Here is a 14,561-nt window from a genome sequence, read left to right as displayed (position 1 = left end):
GCTGGTCCAGGGCATTAGTAAAGGTTTCCACCAGCACCATATTTTGAACACATCAATTTTCTTCCTGTCAGCTTTCTTCACTGTCCAGCTTTCATATCCATGCATAACTATTGGGAAGACAATAGTATGGATGGTCTTGGTCGCGGTTGCAGGCTCCAGTGAAACATCCTCACACTTGATGATCTTTTCTAGTTCCTTCATTGCGGCCCTTCCGTGTCTCAGTCTTCTTCAAATTTCTTGGCTGCTGTCTCCCTCTGAATTGATGACTGAACTGAGGTATGTAATTTTTTTCAAGTTTTTCACTGTTGACGTTAAAGTCATGTAATTTTTCTGTAGTCATTATTTTTCTTTTTTTAATGTTCAGCTGCAGCCTGGCTTTTGTGCTTTCTTTTTTCACGTTCGTCAGGAATTGTTTTAATGTATTCCTGCTTTCTGCCAGTTTACAGTGTCACTTGCATCTCTTTAGTTATTGATGCATCTTCCATCAGTGTTCACTCCTCCCTTTGATGCTAGTTCTGTGTTCCTTATCATGTGTTCTGTCTAGAGATTGAACAGGTACAGAGATAAAATACATGCTTGTCCAGTGCCTTGTTTATAGGAAAACGTCCTGCTGAGGCACACCCATTTCATGCAGGACCAGCCATAGCTTCTTGTGATTCGCAGAGTCAAAGGCTTTGCTGTAGTCCATAAAACATAGATCAATCTTTTTCTCAGATTCTTTGGTGCACTCCAGTAGACAACATGCATTTGCAATATTATCTTGGGCACTTCTTCCTTTGTGGAATCCATTTTGAACATCTGGCATTTCTTGCTCCCTTTAAGATCGTATTTTTTGTTGCAACACTTTGACTGTCATATTATTTGCATGGGAAATTAGAGCAATGGTCCTATGGTCGCTGTCTTCTTGCGCATCTCCCTTCTTGGGGATTGGAATGTGTGTTGAACATTTCCAGTCTGTGGATCATTGTTTTGTTTTTCATACTTTTCAGCACAGTCTTGTCAGCCTTTGGATAGATTCATTTTCTGCAGCTTGGCATAGTTCTGCTGGTATCCTATCTACTCTGCATGCTTTATTTCTTCCCCGTGTTCTCGGAGCAGCTTTCACTTCACTTTCTTATACTATAGCCTCTTCCTCATGGTAATTTATCAATGTGGATTATGAGGGTTCAGCCTCAAATACTTCCAATATACACAGGGGCTCTGCAGCTGTAAAAGCAGCAGGCCAAAACTAGAATCTAACAGATATTTCAGCTGCACGTATTGGCATTTGATGCTAGCTGGCAAATCATATTTAACCAGCAAAGCAAAAAGTCATCTTCTGAAGCTACAAAATGATTCAATGTAAAAACTGTCCTGTCATTCCAAGTTCACCAGAGAAATGTTTTCTTGCCAATCATTGAATCTGGACTTCTATTGCATTTATATTCTGCCTTTTTTCCTAGAAAGAACGCAAAACTGTTTATGTAATCTTCTTCTCCCTATCCATTTTATCCTCCAAGAACCCTGAACTGGGCTGAGAAGCAATGACTGCTCCAAAGTCACTGGAGTGAGCTTCATGGTGGAGTAAGGACTTGAACCTGTATCTTCCAAGGCCCATTGCAACACTCTGTGACTCTGAGCACAACATCACACACTGATTGTGTTTACTGGGATTATTTGTGCTGTGGTGTATTTTTCACCACATTTACACTTGGTCTAGTATCAGTATATGGCCACATTTAAGAAACTGAACAGAAGAGAAGGCTGCACACTTGCCTTTGTAAGAAGGGCAAAGCTAGAAGGGAATCAGGACTGAAGTCTATTCATCACTTCTCTTTCTGTCCCCCATTCCAAGGAGATTAGCAGTGTAAGTCTAGGCAGCACTAATAATATCTTAATTGATCCAGGAATGCAGCCTATTCAAAGTGGTGTGTAAGTTGTTGTATATGCTTTATTTAATGACACATTATTGAGTTATATAAGGGATAGTAAGAATCTATCAGCTAGCTTGCTGTGGCTATTATTCAACTGGTAAATAAATAGTCTTGGGGCTAAACATAATCTATTTCTAATACATTAATTCTAAAGCACTTTTCTATTTCTGCTTCTGCAAGGATCAATTTTTCATACATTTTAAAGTAATTGTGTTACCCTTTCCTTTCCAGTAAAAAAAGAAATATATTAGGCACATAAAAAGGGAGTCGCTCCTTTGTGTCTAGTATAATTATTTAAATTCTTTGCCTTCTGATGATTTTTGAGGAGTCTGTATTAGTTCAAAGTATACATCATTCATTCATTTTAGAAACAGTCTCATGTTAAAGCCACTTAGAGCAAAAAGAAGTAGATAATGAGTTTTTTTCCAAAGATTTTGAGAAATTTGAAATCATACTACAGTGGAGCACAAATCCCAGTTAATCTGAACTTCATGTATCCACATCTGATTGCTGAAGCTCTTTTCATGCAGTTTCATGTCTATATAACTGTGAGAAAACTTCTGATATTCTAGATATTTTGGGTCTTGTCTGGATTGCTTTATAAATGAAACTCTTACGCACTGAAATTTCTGTCATTCCCTCACTGATTTAAAAACACAGTTGAAAAGAATTGCTTTTTTAAACAGTAAAAAAGTATGTTATCTAGAGAGATACACTTGTATTTTCCCTAGTTATGTTTTGTTGTTATGGCAGGGGTTAACTGCATCATATTCTACTTCAGCATCTGCAGTATCTGGATTAGGGGGTTGATCCAAAAAGAAACTGAGTAACTTATATATTCAAGCTGAATCAATGTAGGTTAAATAGTCAATCCACTGTCTGGTTGTGTTTGGCAGATGTTTATTGAACAAAATAAGCTGAAAAGGCAGAGTCAGCTTCTGCTGCAAAACTCTACCCCAGATGAACAACTTTTGAAAGCTTTGGATGAAAATGCCAAGCTGAACCAAATCCTAGATGAAGAAAGGTTGCAACACAAGCAAAGGGTGAGTTTTCATTGGCTAGGTTATGTTTTGTTTTTGTCAAAGCAGGTATTCTCATGCAGAAGAATATTTGGGTTGTAAGTTACCAAGTCCCTGCACTGTACAATGAGAATAAACTTAGCTTTTCTTTACAAATATAATTTAAAATATATAATAAATATATACTTTAAAAGAATAGAAAATGAAAGGCTGCTAACTATGTCTGGTGAACTACTCCTCCTCTTTTTAAAGAATAGGATTTCAGATACATGACTGGACACAATCCTTGGTTCATAAGGCTGCATCACCAGTTGTGCAGGCCCATTTTTCAGTAAGAGTTAGAGTCTAAGTGGCGTTACCTTTGAAGAGGCTTGTGAAGCCAAATGTGGGCTTGGAATAGAAGCTGGCTTAACTTGCATGCCATCTAAAATTAATACTTCAAATTTTGGGTAAAGGACCAAGTGTGCCAGCTGTAGTATAATTCCCAGGCAGTCTCCATTCCTTGGCCTTCTCCCATCCAGAAACTAACCAGACTGACATTAGGTACAATCAAACTCTGTTGTAGTTGGGTTATATCTGTGGATGTGAAAAAACAACCTGAGGACCTCCAATAAACCATCACAGGTATCAAGCTGGCCTTTAGAAGGGGAAGGTAGCCTTTGGGAAGTTCTTCAGATAAATAGGAACATTGCTCCCTTGGCTTTATGCGAGAAAGTATAATGAAGAGTTATACACTATATAACAAAGGAATGGGGATTTTAAAAACTACAAGACTAGAAGTAATATTTTAGTTGTTAGCAATGGAAAGTGAATGATATTTAAAATAAAGCAATGTTAAGGAATAGCAAAAAGAAAGCAGTAATCATTTTTAAATGTGTGTGCGTGTGTGTGCTGGGAGTAATTGCCAGCTTCAGGAAAAGGATTGTTTTCCAAATTCGCACAAATTGTGTATATTAAAGGGCACAAAGGTCTTTATTCTAGTGTGTCTCAGCATTTCAACTGGAGTATTCTATAATACACCCATTGCAAACAGCAGGGGTTAAGGAAAGAGTGTGCATGTAAATAATAACCTTTAACAAATGCAGCTATTTAATAACTTATATTAGTGTTTCATTGCTTGAGGTTTTTTTAAAAAACAAGAAAATGTGTTCTTTTCCTTTAAAAAAATCCCTTTAAAACATTTAGGCACCTCAGTTCTGGAAATGTTCATATAAAATAATCATCATCCAAACAACATTGATTTTGATTACAAGCTAAAAGATGAGACTGTCATGCCTTTGAAAGGGGGGAGTGTTTTAAACTGCAGTTTATGTGCTGTGATAGGCCATTTGTGTCAATCTTGGATTGAATTATAAAAATGAATGAATTTTGGCATTTAAGCAATGAAGATACGCCTCAGCAACTTAACATTCTGAGGGTTAAAGTAGTCCACAGTTCTCAGTGGGAGAGGTGAGCAACGCTATAACCAGGAAGCTGGAGAGCGCAACACGTCCAATTATAGCTTCAGAACAGATTCCGGTAACATCTGCAGAATCCCAGGAATGTGATTTTCCTATTAAACAAGAATAATGTTTCTAGTTCAGCCTTCAGCAGTCTGGTGATCTTGCCTACTTTTGTTTTGTGCTACATTTCATGAGCCTGAGCCATCATAACCAGAGTTTACATGTTGTGATCTATATTCCAGAACATCTGGAGGCTACCAGGTTGGAGAAGGCTGCCATAGTCCATAATGTATAGGCAGTTTCTGTGGACTAGATGAATATTCCAATGGAGGCTTCTCTGCCTTTTCAAATAGCAGCTCCATGGAGGCTGTTTTCATTAGCAACACAGCAGCAAAGGAAAGGGTTAAACTCCCCCCCACCCCCAGTAGAGATTCATATTCCCACCAGTTGCCATTTATATTTTTAACAAACCTGCATATTAACTTCTTCCTCATAGTTACCTTCATGTCTAATTTGGCTGTAAGCTTTAGGAAATAGTATATCTTTCTTCAACACATGCTTTGACATGCTCCCTAATTCTTTTAAGTATGATACATCTGTGAGACTGTGTTACAATTTTAATTAGTTTTTTTGTTGTTGCAAATCATTCTGGAATCTTTTAAAAAGAACAGCGTATTTTAAATAAATAACATGTTGGTTGGTTTTCCTGGTTGCCATTGCAATGGTCCATGCACAGTCCCTGTTATTCTAAATAAAATGGTTTCAAATTAAAAATATCCTTTAATTCTATAGTCAGAATGAAGCAGAACACTGCTTTAATTAGACAAGACTGTTCATATTAAAAATGTGTTTGGTTTCTGACTCTAGATATTGTGTTGTGAAATTAGGGAACCCTATTGCTTATGGGAAAAAACCCGGAAATCTTTAAAGGTGCTTGCAGCATCCATGAGCCTTAGGAATAATGAGTGAAATTCAGTATGGTGGAATGGTGGTCCATTTGCACACACAGTTTTCTTCTCCTCCCCACCTCTGCTTCTTCACTGCACTCCCAAAGTTGAGGTGCTACAGGGGCAGTCCCTTCTTCCCTGTTCCACTGAACTAAGCCATTCCATAAAGCCATTAGAAGGACTAATTATATATCATCAACAGTTTTTAAATAGGATTAGTAATTCAGAGCTTCCTCATTTCTTGCATTTCCTTTTAACATAAACCACTAGTTGTTGAATGAATGAAGAATTCTGTTAGTGTAAGGATCTGTACCATATTAGTGGATTTTGAGAAACCATTAGTGTAACTCTCTTGTGATTGTTTCCTTGTTAAATTGATGAATAGGACAAAAGAGAACGTCAATATATTGCAATGCTGTATTTCCAAAAACAGGTTGAAGAATTGGAAGCACGGTTAGCCGATGAAGTCTTGCATAAGGAAATAAAATCTCTTAAACAGCAAGTTGAACTTCTAGAAGAAGATAAAAAAGAATTAGAAGAAAAGTATCAGAGTGCTGAAGAACAAGCTAAAAACTTGAAGCAATCAGGTGAAATACGCTAAATCTGATACCTTAGTTTTCCTGTCACAGACTTAATAGAAGTAGATTTGGGATCATTGAAATCAAGCTGAATACATTGCATCACTCTTAGTTGCTGCCATGTGTTTTTAAAATATGCAATTAAATGTTGCAACTGGAACTTCAGCCATCTGTTTTGACATTTGGGGCAGTATCCAACAGGGCCATTCTGCTCTGCTGGTTGTGTTGTGCTTGCAGGAGTGACTGCTCATGTACTGGAGCTTTCATGCTTCTGAAAAAAAGCCTGTCCATCTATTTCCAGATTGGGACAGCTCAGGAAAGCCTTCTCTTATTTTTCTTGTTTTAAGTTATTTTTAGAAGCGCAGGCATCCTGTCATGGCACATGGTTGCTCCTACAAGCCCCTGAGCATACTCCCCACATGGTTGTATTCAGGTTAACTGTACTTAGCTTTCACTGCAAACAATGAGACTTAACTTCTCCCATTGATTTCAGTGGGCCCTCAGTACAGCTGATTTAGTCTGGATCTGATACTATATATTTCAAAATATAAGGGTGATTTATTTGTTTGTTTAACATTATTTTGGGGCTGCCTTTAAGACTATAACTGTATCCTTTGAAGGGGACTTACTGCGCTTTTTGAAACGGGAACACTAACCAATGCAAAAGTTATGGAAAGGTTGAAAAGGTTCACACAGATATTCTTGATACAGACTTGTATTCCCAGAAATTAATTAGCTTTATACAGTGAGTAGAAAAGGAAGAAACGATTCTCCTGTACAGGTGAAGTTTTTGTTCCCCCATGTGTTATGCTCTCTTATGTGAGTGACATTTTAAAAAGTAAATGCTGTGTTGGTGACGATGTGGAGGGAATTAGCTTTGCAACTCCCATGGGTGTTAATGGCTAAAATCCATGGGAGTTGTATGGCTAATTCTCTGCACATCAGGCTAAACATTTACCCCTCACTATCTGACTGTAGAAACTGTCTGACTTGCTGGCTATTATTTGTCCAGTTTATAGGCTCAAGCAAGACATCAGGAACACTGACAAAACCACTTAGAATACATACAGTATGGATCAACTACTGTAATTTAGTTGTTACCAAAGACTTATTTGCCAGGATGGTGCCTGACCAGCTTACAGCATCGTACCTATTAAGTGCTAAAAACTGTAATTTACTACTCTTTATCTAAGATTGCCATTTCTTAATAAATTCAAAATACAGTTACCAGCAGGGGAAGTACTGTTTAACTATCCTAAAGCAGCTGGATTATGTGGATGGAAAATGTCAAAAGAAAAACATACTAATGCCTTTGTGCAAGGCCCTAAAACTGTTTTACAGTGTTGTGTGTTAAATTAATCACAGGCTTGTAGAGTGACTGGAAAACCTATGGAAATTACCAAGGAACCTCACTCAGGGACCACTATAGGGCATGAAATAAATTACCTGAGTATGTGTATTGACTACATTTCAATTTGATGCCGTTCTTTAATGGCTGCTACATTCACCTATTGCCTGAACAGTGAAAGGAACGGTTGTTTACTTTTAAAAAAGTGAGCAGATGGAACCAAAAACTGAGTCTTCTTGAAGTTTGAGGTGGCAGTCCACTGAAATGAATCTTTAAAAAACCGAATAGAACCAATAACCTGTGCAAAAGCATTTATTTTTAAGAGCTAAAGCTGGTGGTTCTGCTTTGCTGTTGTTGGATAGCCTAGATTTATCTCTAAAGTCAGCACAGGGCCTCCACACCCAAAGCATAGGATGATATAGAAGTATGAACTGGCATAACAAAATTAGACCCATGAACATTAAAATTAAGGAATATTGCTTCTGTGAAATCCATAGTTTTTCATTTCATTTCAAGGATGCTGAGCTGACAATAAATTATTTCTGTCCGTCCTAATTGTTATCCCATAATTGAATATGCATCAGCCCTGCATCGAACAGGCATTTCTTAAAAACTATATAGTTAAAAATTTTAGTCCACAAAATTAAGCAGAAATCTGTTTTATTAGCAAGAGATGCTTTTAAATGCATGCTACCATGTTTAAATAGTTGCTAGAAAATTAACTGCAAAACTTCTAGACTCTGATACATGAAGACTTTCAGAAGAAATTTTTGGCATCCAGCTTTGGTAACCATTTTGCCATTGCTTTTGTCCTTGAACTTGCATAGATAAATACTTGTTTACTTGGTTAGTTAAACAATCACTGAGAGTGGCAAATGGCAGCATCACTTCATCCAAAAACAATGTATACCAAACATACATACATACATATACAGGCTTCTCTGGGTTTGTCTGCTTTTAATAAGGTGTTTTTTCCTGTATAGGATAATTAGAAACCTTTGGCACCATAACTGGTTCTGACAAACTGACCAGCAGTGAATTAGTGTAGGAAAATATGCCAGCCAATATAACACCTTCATGGCTTGTTTGGTATTGAATCACTTGTATGTTAAGGAAGTAGCTTTTCATTTCAATAAATTTGTGTGTGCCTAATTCCAAAGTACATGGAATTGGGTAAACTGAATTCTGACTCGGTTCTGTCTTTTTTTTTTTTTTTTTTACAGTTGATGAACTTCAAAAAAGAATACACCAATCGGAAAACCCAGTTCCCCCTCCTCCTCCACCACCTCCGCTTCCTCCACCTCCTCCAAATCCAATAAGGTAAGTCCTTTATCTACTGAAACTTTAGGCTTTTTGCTTAGGCAACATCTCTCCTCTTTTGGGGTTAAGTTTACGCATATCAAGAAGGAGTTTGGGTTTGTTAGTACAACACAGAGAATTAATATTGCGCTAAAAGAAGTAAAGTTCAGTTTAAAATCTTGGGTTAGACCCAGGATCTCTTGAGGACTGGAAGGCTTTACACAGGGATGAAAATAAAACTGCAGAACCTTATTCCGCAATCTCCCTCAGTCCTCCATGAAACAGCTGGGAGGCAGAGTGGCTGCTCTAGGGACGAGGAAGAAGCTGGGAGGTCTACTTCTGCCCTCCCAGTTGCACGTGCCTAAATGTTTTCCTGTGCCTGCCATTGGAGGGCTTGCATTCCAATGGTTTGCTGGCCCAATACAAAAAGTTAGAGTCAAAGATAAAAGCAGTGGGGTTAAAACTGGAAAGTGTATCTGCCTATCTTAGCTTTAATCTCTTTCCACTGGTAACTAAGGCTTAGGAAAGCCATTTCAGTGTTTGAAGGGAAAACTGTGCAATGGCCAGGAAACCATTAAGTATCCAGAGGTTGGGAAATTGAGTGGGATGTGATCATGGGGAACTCCAGTGAGCGAGATTGGAAGTCCAAGTGTGTCCGAATTGGTCCTTGGGCCCAAGGCTTCCCACAACAGTCTTAGCTAATAAAATAGGCAAGTCTGCTATATTGTTATAAACTATAAAGGATCTACATTAAAAAGCAATAGTTGACAAAAAATCAGAACTCATTTTTAGAATTTCCAGAAAAAATGCAGCATGGAATCCAGCAAGCATAGTTTTGACTCACTCTGAACTAAATATCCCTTATCCACAATTTGCTTATATATTATGGGAACTTTCCTGAAAGTGGATCCAAGGATCCTGCATTTAGGATGCCAGGCAGGGATGAAACATAGGTCAGCTACTCAGAAGAGTATACATGTTTACCTCTTAGAAGGAAAGGTGGGTTAGGTGGCGGTGGAACAAAAAAGGTCAAACATCAGTTTACAGATTATATATAATTTCTGCAGTTGAACCTAGCTCCCCTTGACAGTCAAATAGGCAATACAGAAATATGTACCCAGAACATATCATAAGGAAAGCTGAATCAGAGGAAGGAGTGAAAATTGGTGGAAGACACATCAATAATTTTAGATACGCAGATGACACCATATTCTAGCAGAAAGACCAATGAAAAAAGTAGGATTCAGCTAAATATTAAGAAATCAAAACCATGTCCATGGAAGAATAATACAGCTTTTAATGCCCACAATGAAGAACTTGAAATCCTGAAAGATTTTGCATAGCTCATCTCAGTCATCAATTCAAAGGCAGTCTGCAGTCAAGAAAGAAGATGAAGACAATGAAGATGACGACTGAGACTTGGAAGGGCAACAATAAAGGAAATAGAAAAGATTTTCAAGTGTAAGGAAGTTTCACTGGAGACCAAGACTATCAATACTGTTATATTCCTAATCACAATGTAGGGATATAAAACCTGGACAGTGAAGAAAATTGATGTGTTCAAAACATGGTACCAGAGGAGCACTTTGTGAATATGCTGGGCTGAAAGAAAGACAGATAAGTAGGTCCCAGATCAAATCAAGCCAGAACTTTTGCTCAGAGTAAAAAGGACAAAATGGAGGCTGTCATACTACCGCCGTATCAGAAGGTAAGCCTCCCTCGAGAAGATAATCGTGCTAGGGAAAGTCTCAGGTAGAAGAAAAGGGAGACCAAATATTGACTGAATCCATAAAGAAAGCCTTGAATTTACAAGAGCTAAGAAGGCTGCCACCAACAGTACATTTTGGAGAGCTTTCATTCATGGGGTCACCATAAGTCAGGGACAACTTGCTAGCAAAGGGATACTCTTAAGATATAGCCATTAGAAATTGCCATCAAGAAGCCTTTGTCCCAGAATATCAACATTATAGTAGGGGTTTATGAGGCTAAAGATGTTGTATGAATCTACACCCATCAAAACTTGATAGTTGTCTGCTGTGTGTATGTAACATTCAACCCAATCTACAGTCCTTTTGTGCACTGAAATCTAATTACAATGTTTCTGCTTGCGAATCCTGGACTGCAAACTAATTACAGGGTACATTAGCAGCTAATGGATCTTTCTGAGATTTGAGCTCTTTGTCTCATACACGTATTTGAATTAATAGTTTAGATCTCAGAAGACCTTGCTCAGTCTAATTTTGTGGTACTTACTCGCCTTCTTGTATTTGGATATGATGAACAGGCCTTATAGAAATCCTTAAGAAATCAGCTAGTTCCAATTACTGGATTTAGTGTTTAGTCATGAAAAACAGGAAAGGCTTTAGCTGAATTTTATTAATAAAGCTCCACAAATACGATTTCCAGGTGCTATTAGTGGTGACTCCCTGTACACCTCTGACTGTTGCTGTCCTGGTTAGCCCAAAGATTGCCCCTGAGTTCTCCCCAAATTGCTCAAGAACTCAGATGATGAATATCTTTCATTTGACAGGACTTTGGGACAGCAAGGGAGAATAGCTGCCCCAAGCCCTGCACAGAGACCCAAATCCAGTCTTCTCCTGAGTTTTGTTGTGCATGAACCAAAGTGGAGCGGTTAGCAGTGACCACAAATAATCACTGGATACTATGCCAAGTCAAACATTTAAAGATGTCTCATTTATTTAAAAATTGCATATACAGATAAGCCCATATGGATTTTCTCCCCTTAGAAAAAAGTTCTAAAAATGGGGGAAACACAGGTTGTAACAAAAAGGAACATTTAAAGGTACACATCATCTTAAAACTTATTGTTAAAAATAGTGAAACTTTTAAAAACCCTTTAACTTATTGTTAAAAGTACTTTTCAACAAATTTATCAGTTTATAAGGCAAGTACACATGATCTTAACAGAACTTGGCCTGATTCATTCACATAAAAGCTCTGTTTGTAAGTTTATTGTTCTGTCTTCCTTTACTTCATGTGACTTGCCTAATCTTTTTACACAACCCAACTACTTTATGTTCTTCCTGTGCAATTTTGAAGAAAAGAGTTGCTCAGTTAACACTTCACATGCCGTGGCTCCTGTAGGCTCATTTATCTCTCTCAAAAGCCTTTCTGTGGCCTGGCAAGGCAGGGCTTGAATCCATTTTAAACCTATGAAGTGTTTATTGCAAAATAATATTCACATAGGACCTAAAGCCAGAAGGCGGCAAGCCATATGTTTGTGCTTTGAGGCACTGAATTCATGTTGCCATAACTTGTAATTTTTATTTAAAGTTGAATGTTCTTGTTTTAAATAATTTTGGTATAATCTTAGCTCAAGAATGTATCACTGGTTATGGAAGATTTCTGTAATTTTCTTACATCAACAAGTACAGTTATGATAACTTAGGAGAGTTTTTTTTTATAAGTGACTGATCAGTCTTATCCTTTTATATTTTTTGGAACATTTTACAAATTCCAGTGTATCTCCTGGTAGGGCACCACAAGGAGTTTTCATCCATGGTGGAAGCATTTTTTTAACATTACCATGCCACAGTTATTTCTTTTTTCTACCAGCTACTTTTAACAACAAATCAAATGCAAAAGGACAAACTAGATAACAATGTTTGTATAAAGTTTGGTGTTTAGTTACTATGCTGAGAACCAAGCAGATTTGGCAACTTTGCATGCTCCTAGGGACTGTATTGCTCCATCCTACCATCCCTTTCTCTTTGGTACCTTGTTGCTCATTTTCCCCATATTTTTCTAAGCTGCTTCCACTTTACTTGCCCTTCCTTTCTGTTTCCTTTTTTTGGTCTTCTGCTCATTTGGTCCTCTTTTTACTGGTCTATTAGTATGCACTCCTCTAAGGCATCTTTCCATTAATGTCTTTTCCCTTTCATGTTTTTGCCATTAAATCACTGATTCACTTGTCCTTTTCGTTTTTCAGCAGGTCTAAACAGAAGGATTTTGAAATACACTCCTTTATGGGTTTTTTTTGTGATACAGGGGGCTTCATAAGAAGGTTGTCTTCCAGTAACATCGGTGTCATTCTGCCCAATTTGTGGCTGAAACTCTTGCCTATGTGAAGAGTTGATCCAAACTAAAGCCGTCCCGTCCCGTCCCTTGACTCCACCCTCAGGAAAGTTAACACTGCTTGTGGAATAGATGGCAGGAATCAGACTACTCATTTAACTTGATGCTGGCTTACTGGGTTAATTAATTTGCACCCCTTCTCCTCAGACCCTTCCTCTTCTATAGCACCTTCCCCCAAACTTGAGGTAGTTTACTTCTCAGTGACTGACAGATCTCATTCAGTAATCTTGACATTTCTATGCCACATTCTAACCCATCATCTTCTCTATCTAATTCATATTCTGAATCTGAGCTTTCTAACTGGAAACGTTGGGTTTTGAGAGCTATTAACCCCGTATCTACATCTTAGACCCTGTTTGAGTTTTGGCTTCCAGCCTGATAGATGTTTTCCATAATTCCCAGAACCTGTGGCTCAAAGGGGTTTGCAGAGAGACAGTAGTTAGTAGCCAACTTTTAATCTGCTTATACTTGCAATTGGCCTTGCATAAACAACATGATTGGGGTGCAACAACTGAGGCAGCTAATAAAATATATAACTAACAAAAGCAGTGCTATTTAGTGAAACTTTATTTTTAAATGGAAGCCCACATTATTTAGATGTACATACATAATTTGTATGTTGTATTTGAAAAGTGTGCATCTAGATGGAAAGCTGCTAGCATTGCTAGTTAAAATGCTCTCTCTGTGTATGTGTGCACATGTGTGGGTGGTGGAAAGAAAAGATAGAAGAAGCTATAGGGAAACACAGAAATATTTACAGTGGATGAGAATGGCATCTGAACATCTCATAAGATTTTGTGAATGATTTGGGGCAATTGCATGAATAATCCAAGGAATTGATATTATTTTTCACAAACACTGTTTACATGAGTGGAGTTGCAAGTTCTTGCTGATTTGCTGTACATTATTATCTCTCTACAAGTTTCTGCATCTGTTGCAGGACATTTGATTCCTTGATAAAACATTCCTATGATAATTTGGAAGCAAAATCTTGGAGAAGAGATAAAACATACCTGTACTGCATTTCATCTCTAAAAGTTGGTTTCCAACAGTAACATACCAGTACAATTAAAAAGCAAATCAAAAGCCAACATGAAACATATAAATAAAATTGTAACTAGATAAAATCAAAACACATTTTAAGCTTGGAATGATAAAAAAAAGTCAAGCAGCCGCCTAAAGAATAACCGACTGGTCTAGGGGTTCCAGTATCAAGGCAGTGCTGTATGTTCTGAGCCCTCACAGCATAATGCTTATTCCTGGTCAATAGCACATCCATTGTATTACACTTCTTATGTGGAAGCATGCAAATCTATCAGATATCTTTTGTGGTATTATTCAAAGTGATAAATGCAATCTATCCTTGTCATCAAACCTTTACAATTCAGAAAACATTAAAATATTTTCCAGGGGCTGAGAGCTTCTGCACTGAACAATTAAGTATCATCTATTTAACCCAGTAGTTATTATTTTCCATTCAAACTAACGATGTGCTGCAAATGGCTGACATAAGTATGTGTCAGTTGGACTAATATTTTGGTGGATTCATTTATAATGCTGGGAAGAACTTTAGATTCAAAAGTGAAAGCGGGGAAGAGCAACACTACATTCGCACTGCCCAGCAATTGTGTTAAGTGTTAGGTTGCTTAGAGGGTCTGGTGCAGGAAGTTAATTTGAGGGCTACGTGCAAAAAAAGCTAGTTTTCTTTACAAAGACTGAGGAACAGAGAGATGGCTATTTCTCCCTGCCTGTGGTACAGGGAAAAGATACTGCACTATTGCCACTGGGCTGGGGCTTGGTGGAGTATTGTTCAAAGGTTGAAATATAGTTGGAGCACATTTAGACTAATCATTTAATGTGGAGAACAAAAATTGGTCAATTTCAATTTAATGAGCGTGCAACCTGTCATACAGGTTAGGC

At 37.7% G+C, this 14,561-nt stretch overlaps 1 protein-coding gene across 2 annotated transcripts in view; it reads left to right on the top strand.

Annotated features, from left to right (window-relative positions):
• The window catches only part of SHTN1 (shootin 1), a 90,966-nt gene that overhangs the window by 46,909 nt on the left and 29,496 nt on the right, over positions 1-14,561 (top strand). For both annotated transcript variants that reach the window (XM_044450387.1, XM_044450380.1), the window contains exons 8-10: positions 2,810-2,956; positions 5,755-5,908; positions 8,471-8,567. In XM_044450387.1, coding sequence (XP_044306322.1) covers positions 2,810-2,956; positions 5,755-5,908; positions 8,471-8,567 — 398 coding nt within the window. The remainder of the gene's footprint in view (positions 1-2,809; positions 2,957-5,754; positions 5,909-8,470; positions 8,568-14,561) is intronic.

The sequence above is a fragment of the Varanus komodoensis genome, unplaced genomic scaffold (assembly GCF_004798865.1).
Source record: "Varanus komodoensis strain SLA01 unplaced genomic scaffold, ASM479886v1 scaffold1, whole genome shotgun sequence".
Lineage (NCBI taxonomy): Eukaryota > Metazoa > Chordata > Lepidosauria > Squamata > Varanidae > Varanus > Varanus komodoensis.
The sequence above is the reverse complement of the archived record's forward strand: the minus strand, read 5'-3'. Positions and strand labels throughout refer to the sequence as shown.